The sequence below is a fragment of the Pyrus communis genome, chromosome 4 (assembly GCF_963583255.1).
Source record: "Pyrus communis chromosome 4, drPyrComm1.1, whole genome shotgun sequence".
In the NCBI taxonomy this organism is placed as follows: Eukaryota; Viridiplantae; Streptophyta; class Magnoliopsida; order Rosales; family Rosaceae; genus Pyrus; species Pyrus communis.
The window spans coordinates 14,266,537-14,280,398 of NC_084806.1; the positions used below are offsets into that span (position 1 = coordinate 14,266,537).

At 38.0% G+C, this 13,862-nt stretch overlaps 1 protein-coding gene across 1 annotated transcript; it reads right to left on the reverse strand.

Annotated features, from left to right (window-relative positions):
• Positions 1-7,382: 7,382 nt before the first annotated feature.
• Positions 7,383-7,790, reverse strand: LOC137732733 (uncharacterized). Its single transcript, XM_068472017.1, has one exon. The coding sequence runs from the start codon at positions 7,788-7,790 to the stop codon at positions 7,383-7,385; it is 408 nt and encodes a 135-aa protein (XP_068328118.1).
• Between the last annotated feature and the right edge of the window lie 6,072 nt (positions 7,791-13,862).

The following is a 13,862-nucleotide window of genomic DNA, read 5'->3' on the forward strand; positions in this document are numbered from 1 at the left end:
CGAAGAAGGACATGGAAGTAACACATTGGTTCGTACTCAACAATTGTGACGAGACACTGTCATACCTAGACAAGCATGAAAATATGATGAAGAAGGCACATCCTTCACATTTGTATGCCAAGAAACACCGTGAATTGTTCCCACAGTGGTTTCTCGAATATGTAAGTTTATTGGACATATATATTGTACCAATTAAGTTGCTCGAACTAACAAATTTAAATGTTTGTCTAATATTAGGTGAATCAACTGAAAGCATCGAATTCCCCCGTGTACAGTGAAAAGTTATATAACTTGGCGTTCGGATCAATTCGCATTGAATTGTACTCGGGTTTCCATGTCAACAGCATCAAGTTCTTAGCGGGTGCATGAGATGACAAGTTGTGTACGCAAAACAATGGTGTTCATGCACTCGAGGGAGGCAAAAGTGCAAACATTGAATGCTATGGTAAACTAACAAGTGTCGTGCAATTGCTTTACAAAGATCGGTGCCAAGTGATCCTATTTAAGTGTCGATGGTTTGATACAAACCCAAATAGGCATGAAAGTGTGCAAAGAGATCATGGATTACTATCAGTGAACACTACCAAAACTTGGTACGATGACGACCCTTACATCTTAGCAACCATGGCAAAACAAATTGTGTATCTAGATGATCCTAAAGCCGATAGGGGTTGGAAAGTTGTTCAAATGATGGATCATAGGAACGTGTATGCTATACCATAACAAGATTGTGCTGACGACGACATCGACAATGTTGCTGACCAACATCTTAAATCTTTGATGGAAAGTGATGCGAAAACACTCCGAGATACTAATCTTATCCAAGAGCCATTTGAGATAGAAGGAGTATCTTCAATCGAAATATTGATTCAGTCGATCACAATTGACCTCGGTAATATTCCACGATACGATAGTCCAATGCGCACAAACGACGATGGTGACGTACCTATCGATGATGAGGAATGGGACACTGAAAATGATGATAGCGACGAAAATGAAAGTTATTATAGTTCGGATGAAGATTAAGGCAATTTATTTGTAACTTTTTTTGTAAAACACATGAAATGTTTAATGCATTATATAGAGTGATGGAAAAAATGGTATGAATGATTCCCATTTTATATGTGAATTACTTTGTAAATAAATTTGGTATCTTTATAATTTATAATAAATTGTATAAAAAAAAAATTAAAAAGAACCATTTTAAAACATAATTGTGTGACGCATAACAATTTTTGGTCCTGCAAGCTAAGCCTGGCAATTCCTGACACGACCCGATAACCCGACACGACAAGCAAAATATTAATTTTATAACCCTAAAAAAATTACTATAATAATTATATATATTAATTTAACAATTTTATACCCCTAAAAACCATAATAATTATATATATATACACATATTTAATTTAATTTAAAAAATTGGTGACCATTGGATCAACTTAAATATGCATACCATTCAACTTTTTAAGTGTTATACGTACAAAATAAATAAATTTAAATCTACTTAATATATATACACACACACACACACACTAGTGAACTTGTACGCATTCTACGACACTAATTTCAACGATTCAACTGTCAAACTTGTTTGTATATGGTTCAAGATCTCATACGCCAAAAATCACAAAAAACAAACATTCAAAGATCAAGTAACGGTACAAAACTTTTCGATGGTTAGAAACGAAAAATCACGATTTAATGGTTATTTTAACTCCGATTTTCATGATTTTTTACAACTACACTCCTTGACCCTATATGAATACAATGAATGAATTTGATCTTCAATTTAAACTATTTACACTAGTGGATACCACAAAATCTTATGTTATACTTAATGAAAATATAAATAAACTCTAAGTGTTAGTGAATCTATCTTTTTGATGGGATACACATTCTACGAAACTAATTTCAACAATCCAACCATCAAACTTGTTTGTATATGGTTCAAGATCGCATACGCCAAAAATCACAAAAAATAAACATTCAGAGATCAAGTAACTGTACAAAACTTTTCGACGGTTAGAAACGAAAAATAACGATTTAACGGTTATTTTAACTTCGTTTTTCATGATTTTTTACAGCTACACTCCTTGACCCTATATGAATACAATGAATGAATTCGATCTTCAATTTAAACTATTTACACTAGTGGATACCACAAAATCTTATGTTATACTTAATGAAAGTATAAATAAACTCCAAGTGTTAGTGAATCTATCTTTTTTATGGGATACGCATTCTACGAAACTAATTTCAACGATCCAACCGTCAAACTTGTTTGTATATGGTTCGAGATCGTATACGCCAAAACTCGCAAAAAAACAAACATTTAGAGATCAAGTAACGGTACAAAACTTTTCGACGGTTACAAATGAAAAATCACGATTTAACGGTTATTTTAAATTTACACAGGAATATTGCACGACGAATACATATATTTCATCTCACAAAGTATATTTGCATGACGAAATATTGTATTGGTTGCGCAAGTGTTTAAATTTCAATTAAGGCGTTTTTTTTTTCCCGAAAATTTTAAAAAACTTGCGTGACGATTTTTTAGCCTTGAAAGATAAAGGCTCTGTCGTGCAAGATTTTATATTTTAACCCCATCTCTCCTTCTTCCCCTCACTTCCCTCTTCTTCCTTTTTCCCTGCGCGATACCCTCTCTCTCCTTCCTCTGTATCTTCATCTGTCTCTCTGTCCCTCTTTCCAGCCGTTGCAACTTTGTCTCTAAGAGGTAATTTCCTCTTTAGTTTTTTTTTTTCAATTTTCTTTATTTACAAATTAGGGTTTAGAATTGGGGTTCTTTTGGTTTTTTTTTTTTTTCTTTTTCAAATTGGGGGTTAGAATTAGGGCAGTCGGGTCAGATTTAGGGTTCGTAAATTGCGGGTTACATTTAGGTTCTTAAATTAAAGTTTTAAGGGTTCTTACTTGGGGTTAGATTTAGGTCTTAAATTAGGGGAACGATTTTGGGCAGTGAGGTTAGATTAGGTTTTCTTAAATTGGGGGTTAGATTTAGGGTGCTTCAGTAGGGGTTAGATTAGGGTTCTTAAATTAGGGGTTTTTTAATTTCAAGTACAGGGCTCGAATTAGGGGTTTTTTCAATTTAAGTACAGGGTTCTTAAATTAGGGTTTTGTTAATGTTTTCCTATGTTCTATGCATCCACAACATTGCACTTACACTTTTCGATAGACAACAATCCTTTTATTTATTTATCTTTATATCGTATAATTCACCATTTTAATTCTCTTTTATTACGATTAGATATATATTTATGTTTCTGGTTTTTATGTTGGAATTTAAGATATTGTAGGATGTGTTCTCTATTGTAGGTTTGAAAGAAAAAAATTGAATTACATTGTACATTTGTGGAATAAGTTTTTAGAGATTTGCATTGTTGACTGCCATGATTTCTTGATATATATAATGGGGTATTAGCCTTTGTTGTTGCCTTATTAATATGATAGACTCGGTTGGGTTGCTTGTTGAATTCGGCCTCCCAATTTTGAAGTTACATTTTTAGGAATGTCATGAATGGATTCTCTCCTGGGTCTAGCTACACTTAATTCACCAAGAACGACAAAAAATGGGAAATTTATATGTAAAATATGTTTTCAGCCAGATAGGGCAATGTCATGGTGATTAGGTATAACAAAACAATAGGAACACATTAATCAAATGAAATTTGTTTGTGAACTCCATTATTATTATTATTCTAAGCTATGGGAACCCACATGATATAAGCAAATCTGGATTTTACTAGTAAATAATGACATGTTCTCTCTCGCATTATTAATTTGTTGTGAGGTCTTTATTTGAACATAAGGTAGTAAGGATATCCAAGGCACCTCACATTTGTTTGGTTTTAGGTAGTAAACTTGTAAGGATGTCCTTTATGCTAGTTTCTTCTTATAAGTTATAATTGCTAGGTCTATATCCTATTTGAATTCATTAGTTTTTATGTATTAAATCAATTTTAAGTTTTGTTTCTGCCAAACTTGAATTGGGTTTAGAATTAGGGTTTTTAAATTTGGGTTTTTGAATTTCGTTTTAAATTTAAGTTCAAATTATTAGCATGGGTACGGTAAGTGAAATCTTTGTGTACGAAACAAATTGATTTCCAATTTTGTAGATGTCACACCTCATTAGAACCCGAAGGGCGATGACTTCTACACCTAGTCCGATGGCTACACCTAGTCTGATGACTACACCTACTACTGATGCCACTGCTCCAGCAAAGATAAACCATAAGCTGGTCAATCCAGTTGACCCAGTTGGTCCTCCAATCCCATAGGCGCAGGCATCGTCAACTTCTTCGATGGCGTTGCTTGTTAGCGCCTGACGTACTCACCAGCACCCTCGTACTAAGGACCAGATGTCACCATTGGGATCCACAATCGATGCCTCGGGTACACGGCCAGGTATACAATCCTAATTCATTCCCTCATTCCCATGTTAACTGAGTTTAGTTATTTTAGGTTCAATTTGTTATGTCTTGTCATGCCATGTAAGGATTAAAAAGTTTCCATTGTTTTCTCTTTTTTTGTTCGCAATTTCTTCGCTTTCATAAATGGGAAGAAATCGAAATTGTGTGTATTCCGTAATTCATGTCTATTAATTTTTATGTTTTTGCAATTTTTTGTTAATTTATGTGTCATTTCTTAGTTACTGAAATGGGTTTCTCACATAATTGAAACGGTAGTGCTGTGGAAGAGATTTGATGCTGAGGAAATGGCAAAAATATTTAACTAGGAAATGAAAACCTTGGTAATTACCATGAAGCAAAGTTTTTAAAGTCGTAGAAGTTTCGGTTGTGACTGTCAGAGTCTTACAAATGTCAATGTGGATGAGGTTATATGGAATTGTTTGCTACAACATCTTAGAATTCTTTGCCAAGCATGTTGCTAGTAATGTCGAGAGCCTGTGTATACAAGCTCGAAAATTGGTAGTCCTGGATGGCAGTTGTTGCCATTTTTAGAAGTTTGTTGTGGTATTTGAAAACGCTCGAATTGAAATATGTTCTAATTAGGAGAAAGAAGTGGCCTCAAACTGAGAAGTAGTTGTGATGCTTAATAACTAACTTTCAGGAGAAATACAGGAAGAAAATGTATGTGAATGTTAACTAATCAATTTTGTTATTTTAGGTTCAATTTTTTAAGTTATGTCATGTAAGAATTAAAAAGTTGTCATCGTTCCGAACCTTTTATTAAACTGTTGTGATCATTGTGTTAGATACGTATATTGTTTATGTTATTTTCAAGGTTTTGGGAAATATTTTAATTATAGGGGAGGTTATGTTGAAATTTTAGTAGGATTTGTTATTAGTCAAAGGGTCAGGTTACGGCTTTGATGCAAGAATTCGTTGGCCTGAGGAGTGAGCTGGCATCGTACAAGTCTCAAATGTCGATGCTTGTACAAGCCTTCCATACTGAGCAAGCACAGCAATCAGGCCTGTCAACTTCTGACACCGTCCCCAACCAACAGCAAGATCCTTTGAACGACATTCCTATAGATTTTTCCGCTTTTTTTTTCATAGTTTTGTTCCTGCTTTCTTTTAAAACTTTATATTTGTACGTACATTTTTATTTATATTATAAATAAAATTTTTTTTTATTCATTAATTTGCTTTTTTTTTTTTTTTTTTTTTTTTTTTGTCATTAGTATGAAATCTTTTTTTTTTTAAATTTTCCTTTTATTCTATTTATATTTTTTTAATAAAAATTACACTTGTGTGACGCCGACCAATCGTCGCGAAAAATTAAGCGCATCTTATAACTTCGTCGCGCATTACCACACGCTTCTTACATTTTTCGTCGCGCAAACTTTTCAAGATGAACTAGTCACAAAGCGCACCATACCCTTTTATATCGTACAACGAAAACCTTCGTCCGTATAACTTTAGCGCGACGAGTAGTAAAGCGTTGTGCAATTTTTTTTTGCGAAGACCTTTGCGTGACAAAATACGCGCGACGATTTTTTGGTCGCCATAGTTTTTGTGCAACCTAGTAATGATTTGCGCGACAAAATCTCCCTTGTCACACAAACTGTTTAATTTAGTAGTGTTAGGAAAAAACCTAGGAAATGGGATATACTAAACATATCATGTATGACAAAGTGACAAGACAAGGTGTTGAGAAAGTTGAGAAAGTAGCATACAACGCTTTATAGCAATGACTAAAAGCAATAATGCTTATGCATTTTGGTGCAGTTTTGACACTTGTCGATCCCTTTCTCTTAATATTTAACAATTTAACCTATTAGCGCTATCGTTTGTCCATAAAAAAAGAACAGTGTTAAGAAAGTCCACATCCGCTATGCCAACTCTTCCAAATTCAAAAGAGCTGGGCAAGAATTTTGATTAACAACCTTTTGTTTGTATTAATGACTTGGTTAGCATATGCTCTATTCAAAACTTTGTTTGATTAGTGACTTAATTTGACAGATCTTCTTCATTTCACATTGCCAAAGATAGACTTTTACTATGTTGAAATCTCCTAATTATCTCTGATTAATTTCCTGGCTTGATAAAATTGACGTAGAATGTCGGCAAGTTTCATTGTGTTAAAACTTAATTATTAAGTCCCATATAAACCCTAAATTATGGATGTGTCCTATTGTCAGTGGGGCCAAAAGAAGGGCATCACCACCTAATTAGCTCCTTCAATTTGGGTCATGCACCTAATCCCCCTATGGCCCTGGAGCCTAATCTCTTTACTTAAAAGATTTGTTTTTTGGTCTTCAAACTGGTACCGGCCACTTGGCCGTTAAAATAATAAAGATCGAGTGCCAAATCGACAAAGTTTTAGGTTCCTGAAAGGAACTTGCAAATTGCAATGGTTGACTTGCAAATTGCAATGCACTGCTAATGGCTTCACCAAAATGGTTATTTTAAGAGTTGTTATTGACACTTTAAGGATGTTGTTATTGACACTTTAAGGCTATATTTGGGTGAGGAATATTCAAGTTTTACGGAATTGACCTCAACCAACAAATAATGAATGACAAAAAATTAGATAGGATAGATTAGAAACATCTTCCGTGATAATTTCAAAAGACATGTAAGAGAGGGTATTGTCATAACCTACATTTTTTTGGTGAACAGGATACTTCATTATCCAGGCAAAGATGCCAAATAGATACATAGAAGGCCTATAGGGAGGCAAGTAGCCAAAAAGGCAAACAAACCGAGTAGTGCAAGGAGGTACATGATTCAACGATGCCGCATCTAATGCTAAAAGCGTCACCCCTCACACTACCAAATAAGGACCTAGGAGGGGCAAGGAAGACCGTCTTTACATAGAACATGAACTAGGGAAGATGAAGGTCTATTGACCCAGATGAAATCGCACATTTCCCTACATCGCCGCGACACCAATTAGGCTGCAACCGTGTTGGCTAATCTTGGAATCCAAGACCAGCGATAGTCTTGGAAAGACTCCCCCCACCTTCTTTTGCTCTTCACTAGAGCAGGCAAAGCTTCCCAACTGCCCATTGTTAGCGTATCTTTGAGGCAAGAAATTGATTCTGACGAGTCGGACTCAATGATAACTGAGTTCCAACCCATATAGATGCCCAACTCGTATCCATGCAGGATTGCCAACTCCTCCGCCATAGCTACACTTGTAGCTTTCACGCTATATATGCATGCAGCCAAGAAATTACCCTCTGAATCCCACACCACCACACCTACAAACCCCGAACACGTATTCGCCACCCAACTAGTATCCAGATTGATTTTTATGAACCCTGGGCAAGGTGGGATCCATCCAGCCGTAGTATCCATGACAGCTCCAACCGAATGATCGACAAGTAGGAAGCCTCAGTGAAAGCTCCAACCGAGATAGATATTGCCACAATTACCTGTCTTGGGTTGATTGGTTGGTGATTGAAAAGAAAATTGCGTCCTATCCAAATTTGCCAACACGCAAAGGCAACATAGGACACCAATTTTCTCAACACACATTTTGATCTGTTGGAAGAATCATAAATGGCAAGAAGCCAATTTGCCCATGTCGTTACTTCCTCTTGGTTTATCCTGAGGTTCAAAGCTCCACCAAACCAAATCAACTTCACCCAAGGCCATAGAAGGAAAAGGTGCTCAATCGATTCCTTATGCGAATTGCATAGAGGTCATAGAGGTGATGGAGAGGATCATCTTTTAAATAAGTTCGCCATCGTAGCAATAGCCGCATAAAGATTTTTCACATAAAGCACCTAATTTTTGGCGTACTCTTCAGATTCTACACCATTTTCCACAGCGAATTTGGGATGGAAACATATGTGGAAGACCTTAGGTTTTTTTGGGGTCAGTTCCTTGAATGGGCCCAATGGTACCCAGATTTGACCGAGTAGTTCCTCTTTTTATCAAAAGGCCAATATGAGTCTCCAAGATCGCATAAAACTCCCCATCCGACACAAATGGTTTCAAAAAGTCAATGTCCCATTCCCCAGTTTCTGGGCAAATCAAAGATTCAACCATTATATTACGTATGACCTACATCGTGCCCAAATGAGAAGGCCTACCCGAGGGAATGGACGGGAGCCATCGATCAACCCACATTCGAACTTCTTTACCATTCATAATCTGCCAATGTGATCCCCCAAGCAGGATATCTCTTTCGGCGAGTACGTTGGACCAAGCCCAAAAAGCTCTCCCACCCACTTTGCATCGAGGAAAAAACAATTAAGGAAGTAGCGAGCTTTAAGCACCAATGCCCACAGGGAATTCGGTTCCATAATCAGTCTCCAACATTGCTTAGCTAGTAAGGCATCATTGAAATCCACAAAACTCCTCAAACCTAGGCCCTTTTCTACTTTCGAGCTACCCAATTTTTCCTTTGATACCCAGTGAATACGATTCTCACCTCCTTTTTGCCCCCACCAAAATTTTTGAGATCATTGCATCTAACTCATTGCATAGAGACGTAGGAATTTAAATAGATTCATCGGGTATGCCAGAATTACATATGCCACTACCTTTATCAGAACCTCATGCCCAGCTCGTGATAAGGTAGATTGCTTCCACCCATGAATTTTCCCCAGTAGTCTTCCCTTTACATATGCCAATCCACATTTCTTCAAATGACCTAACATGGCATGAACTCCTAGGTACATACTCGGGTCCACAACCGTGTCCATGCCAAGAATGTCAACCAGCTCTTTTGATAAGACCGCTGGGACGTTTCCCCAGAAAAAAAAAAAAAAACACTTAATTTTAGCTTGTTAACTTGTTGTCCCGATGCCGAGCAATAGGCATCAATTAATTGGATAAGTGTCTGCAATTTTCCTTTTCCGCCTTCAAGAAGATAATGGTGTCATCCGCAAAACTGATGTAGAAGATTGTCACACTGGTTGGGTTCATCTGCACCCCCTCAATCCACTTCCGTTCACTAGCCTGTTGAATAAAAAGTGAAAATACTTCACTAACCAAGAGGAATAAATATGGGGATAATAGGTCCCCCTGGCGAAAACCACGCAAGGGTGCAAATTTTGAGTCAGGCTGTCTGTTAAGGAGAATGGCAAAGTTCACCGATGAAATGCATCCCCTTATGAGACTTCTCCATCAATTGTCAAAACCCATCTTTTCCATCACCGCCAATAAGAAATCCTACTTCACTCTATCATAAGCCTTGTGCATATCCAACTTGATTCCAAGCTCGAATTTACATTTTGTCTTTCTCATTTTGAGGAAATGGAAGATCTCATGCGCGATACTGATATTATCTTGTATTTGTCTTTCAACCACAAATGCATTTTGGGTAGAGAAGATCAAATCCGGCAAAAGAGGTTTGAGACGGTTTGCCATAACCTTCAAAAGGACCTTGTATGAGTAATTGCATAAGCTAATGGGGTGAAACTGCGAAACAAATTCGGGATTTTGCATTTTCGAAATCAACACTACATGAGTAGCATTTATCCGGTTAGGATTCTAAGTGTCATTCATCAAGTCCCCAATTAATTCATTCCCATCCTTTGTTATGGTGTCCCAATAAGAGTGGTAGAATATAACTTGAAAGCCATCTAGTCCTGGGGCCTTTAGACCCCCCATCTGCATTGTCGCATCTTTTATCTCTTCAACTAAAACCGGGTTTGTGAGGGATTCGTTGATTTCATCAGTAACCTTTGGGGTGATACAATTTAGGATGTCTCCCCAGTCCTGCTGCCCTGTCAAAGTGAACAGATCAATGAAGTGATTGTCAATTATGCGTCGAACCTGATTTGGATTGTCCACCCAATCCCCATTGCTATTCTTTAACGATACCACTTTGTTCCTCCTTCGCCTATGCAGAGTAGATTGATGGAAGAACGTGGTGTTGGCATCCCCTTCCTTAAGCTATTTAACTCTTGATCTTTGCTGCCAAAAACTCTCATCTTGACTCCACAAGTAGTCCACTGTTTTTGACAATGCATCAATTTTTTGAAAATTACCTCTCTAATCTTCTTGTAGACTCCCCAATTGGTTCATCATCTCCTGGATTTGCCAACCTCGCTGCTTGAACTTGTCTCTGGTCCAAATTATTAATCTAGAACGACAATCATTTATCTTCATATTTCATCGCTCCAAGGTGTTTCCATCATGGGGATTTGCCCAACATCTTTCCACAATCTCTCGACAATCTGCTTCCTTCGTTCATAAAGCCTCAAAGCGAAAGAGTTTTTTTCCCTTTCCAGCATTCGGTTCACATTAAACTAAAACAGGGCAATGGTCAGACTCTAAAACAATGTCGTGGGTGACTGTAGTATTAGGCCATAGCACCTGCCAATACCCATTAATTAACCCCCGATCGAGCCGAGCCTCCACCAACTGCCCATTTCTAGTTCATCTCCAAGTGAATTTGAGATTGTTAAACTCCAAGTCCATAACCTCCAGCTTACACATCAACTCCTCCAGGTATCTTGGCCTATTATATCTAACTTCTGCACCTCCTGACTTCTCATGGTCCTACAAGAATTCATTAAAATCACCACCACAAATCCATGGGATGTTGTCCGGGTTAAATTTATGAATCATTCCCCTCCAAAAGTCCACATTCTCAGCCCGATAAGAGGTTCCATAAACTCCCGTGAATTGGAACACACACTAAAAGTCAACACAGCTGCATCTAACATCAATAAAGATTTTCAAGGACTCCATTACTTCCACTTTCAACGAATCATCCCACCAGAGACTCAAACCACCAGCTCTTCCTACCAGAGCGACATTGAAACCATTAGAGTAACCCATACGCCGCCTAACCCCTTATATTCTATGATCTCTCATTTTAGTTTCCAAAAGAAATATCATAAACGACCTGTGTTTCCTGATTAGCCATGAAGGACTCGGATTACCGTGTCCAACCCAAGACCACGTAATTCCAAAAAAGATGTATCATAATGACTGTGCGGCTACTAAAAGCCAGCCGTCACCACCTCGAGATGAGTTTCCCTTTTTTTTGCCAATAGGGTTTGTTTCTCACCCGCATAGATCTCCTCCATGTATCCTCACATATCATGATACTCTACCGGGACTTCCTGCAGTTCCTCCTCCGCATAGATCGCGCTCTTCATCATCAAGGTCTCCCTTATGCTCATTTTCCTTAGTTTTTCTGTAGCGTTCTCCTTTCTCTCATTTATTCTTCTATTCTCTTCCTCTGTTTTTGCTTTTTTCTGTGGGGAATGCACCATCTCTTTGCTTTTAATTTCCAACTCCCTTTTGGCACTACTGCCACTCTCTTCCTTTTGAATAGCATGACCACTCTCTCTAAAAATTATCTTCATACTTGTCACTGCCCCCTTCTTCCCCCCTCCAATTTTATCTGCGGAATATGGGTTTGAGTCTAAGGCACAATAACTACTCCTTCAATCTGAGTGTAAATTTCTTCATGAATTTCCTCAATCATGACCGTAGGATTTCTTCCTTACTCACTGTGCATCTCCACGGTCTCAAGGCCCATGACAAAGCGATGGTTCAACAGAGGCCTGCATCCTTCCATTATCCACTGGGTCAGGTTGAAATTATATCTTTCGCTCGTTCTCTACAATTTATGCCACCTTTTTTTTCCTTTTCCTTTGTCCTGATGCAATATCGCTGGGTTGGGGTCCACTATGTTATTTACTCCTTCCGTGCTAGCATCCCCAATAATGACCTTCGTATGTCACTGACTAGGAAGCCTGGATCCTACTCTTGTTGCACCAGCATACCTTCGTTCCCCCAAAGTAATAGCTATAGGTCTTGGAGATTCTATAATATCTTGAATTGGTGTTGCTTTATTCCACTCTCCATACCTTGTTGTACCTCCCTTCATGGGTTCAAATGAACATTCACTGTTAGAGTGTCCAATTTTGTAACAACCCGAAATTTCTAATTCGGAAGCCAAACACACAGGTAGGCCACAATAAAATAATGGTTAATTATAATTCTAACTAACCACACTAAAACAAATAATCATTTTGTTTAATTTATGGCTGCATCTAACATCCTCGTTAGATTGTCTATGTACCCTAAACAAAGGGATCAAGCCATTCGTAGTTCACCTTATGCTTCTAGAACAACATATTAAAATTTCATTCCGATCCAATGGTCAGATCTCCGCCAACCACGAAATCAAGTAGGGGTCAACTATTTATTTTACAAACTTGCAAATCCAATTCGGGAAGATACGTACGTTGAATTCCCGATTCATAAGTTCCTAAGTTCCTCAAAATTACGTATGATAAGGTCTCAAAGTTTAAAGACGATCCAACGGTCGAATCGTCGATTCACAAATTGATCAAGTAAGGTATCGTAGTGAATTTAGGTTCAAACGATCAACCTACGTCATACAAATATCAAAACTAAATCAGGACATCGAATTCAGCCTAAAACTAACATTGACGACCCTCTAGCCATGCGCCGCAGTGGATGGCAGTCAACCACCCCAACTCACTGGAAAATTTCAACTATTTCTAAACATTCTCAAAATTTACAGAAAATGTCAGGTGGCCGGAATCTTTCAAGCCTCGCCGCTCCTCCATCGAAGGTCCGATGACCATGATTTTTGCCAGGTTTTGCTCCTACAAGGAAGGGCTACCAAACCCAGGTGGTGCGACACCATATTTGATGTTAGAGTTGGAGGTACCAGTTATAGGGTTTCGGCGAAACCGTAGAGGTTCTCGGGCTTTCTCTGTTAATCCTAGTAACCCATAAGTGAAATTAAGGGGAAGAATGGCACCGGCCCCGATGTCAACAATGGTCAGAATAGGGAGATAGGACCGGATCGGGTCAACGGGTCAAAAGGATCCGGTTCTCTTTCTGTATTCTCCCTTCCCTAATTTCCCTCCCTTCCTTCGTTTCTCATTGGGCAGCCACCATCACTCCCACTCTCATTTCTCTCCTTCTTGTTCCATCTCAACCACACATGTGGCACTCCCATTACTCCATATTTTCTAGAGCCTTCCAAAATAAATAGCAAAGTGACTATTTTGCCCTCAACTTCAATTGTTAATAACTTCCTCGTTATAATTCCGTTTCGCAAACGGTTTTCGCCTACGCCCTCGTAGGATCAAACTCTATCCATATATGTCAAGAAATATGATAAAATATACGAGGATAAAATACGTCCTCATAAAATTATGTTTTCATCAACGAGGGGCATCTTCCACTTATCGATAAATTTTTCTACATTTTCATATATTTTAAATTTTCTAGGGTATTACAAATTCTACCACATCAATAACAAAAGTCTTTTAATCTTTCATACCAAAACTCAATCCAAGTATCATTATTATTGTCTCTTGGGAGCCAACACCCCGTGGTCAAAGGGTTCGAGGTGTTTACAACTACCTTTACTCTCAGGAATCCCCAAGCTTTCGCTGGGTCTTCAAATTCCTCAAACTC

Coding starts and splice junctions, on each gene's coding strand:
- LOC137732733 (XM_068472017.1), bottom strand. CDS start 7,790: ATGGATACTACGGCTGGATGGATCCCACCTTGCCCAGGGTTCATAAAA.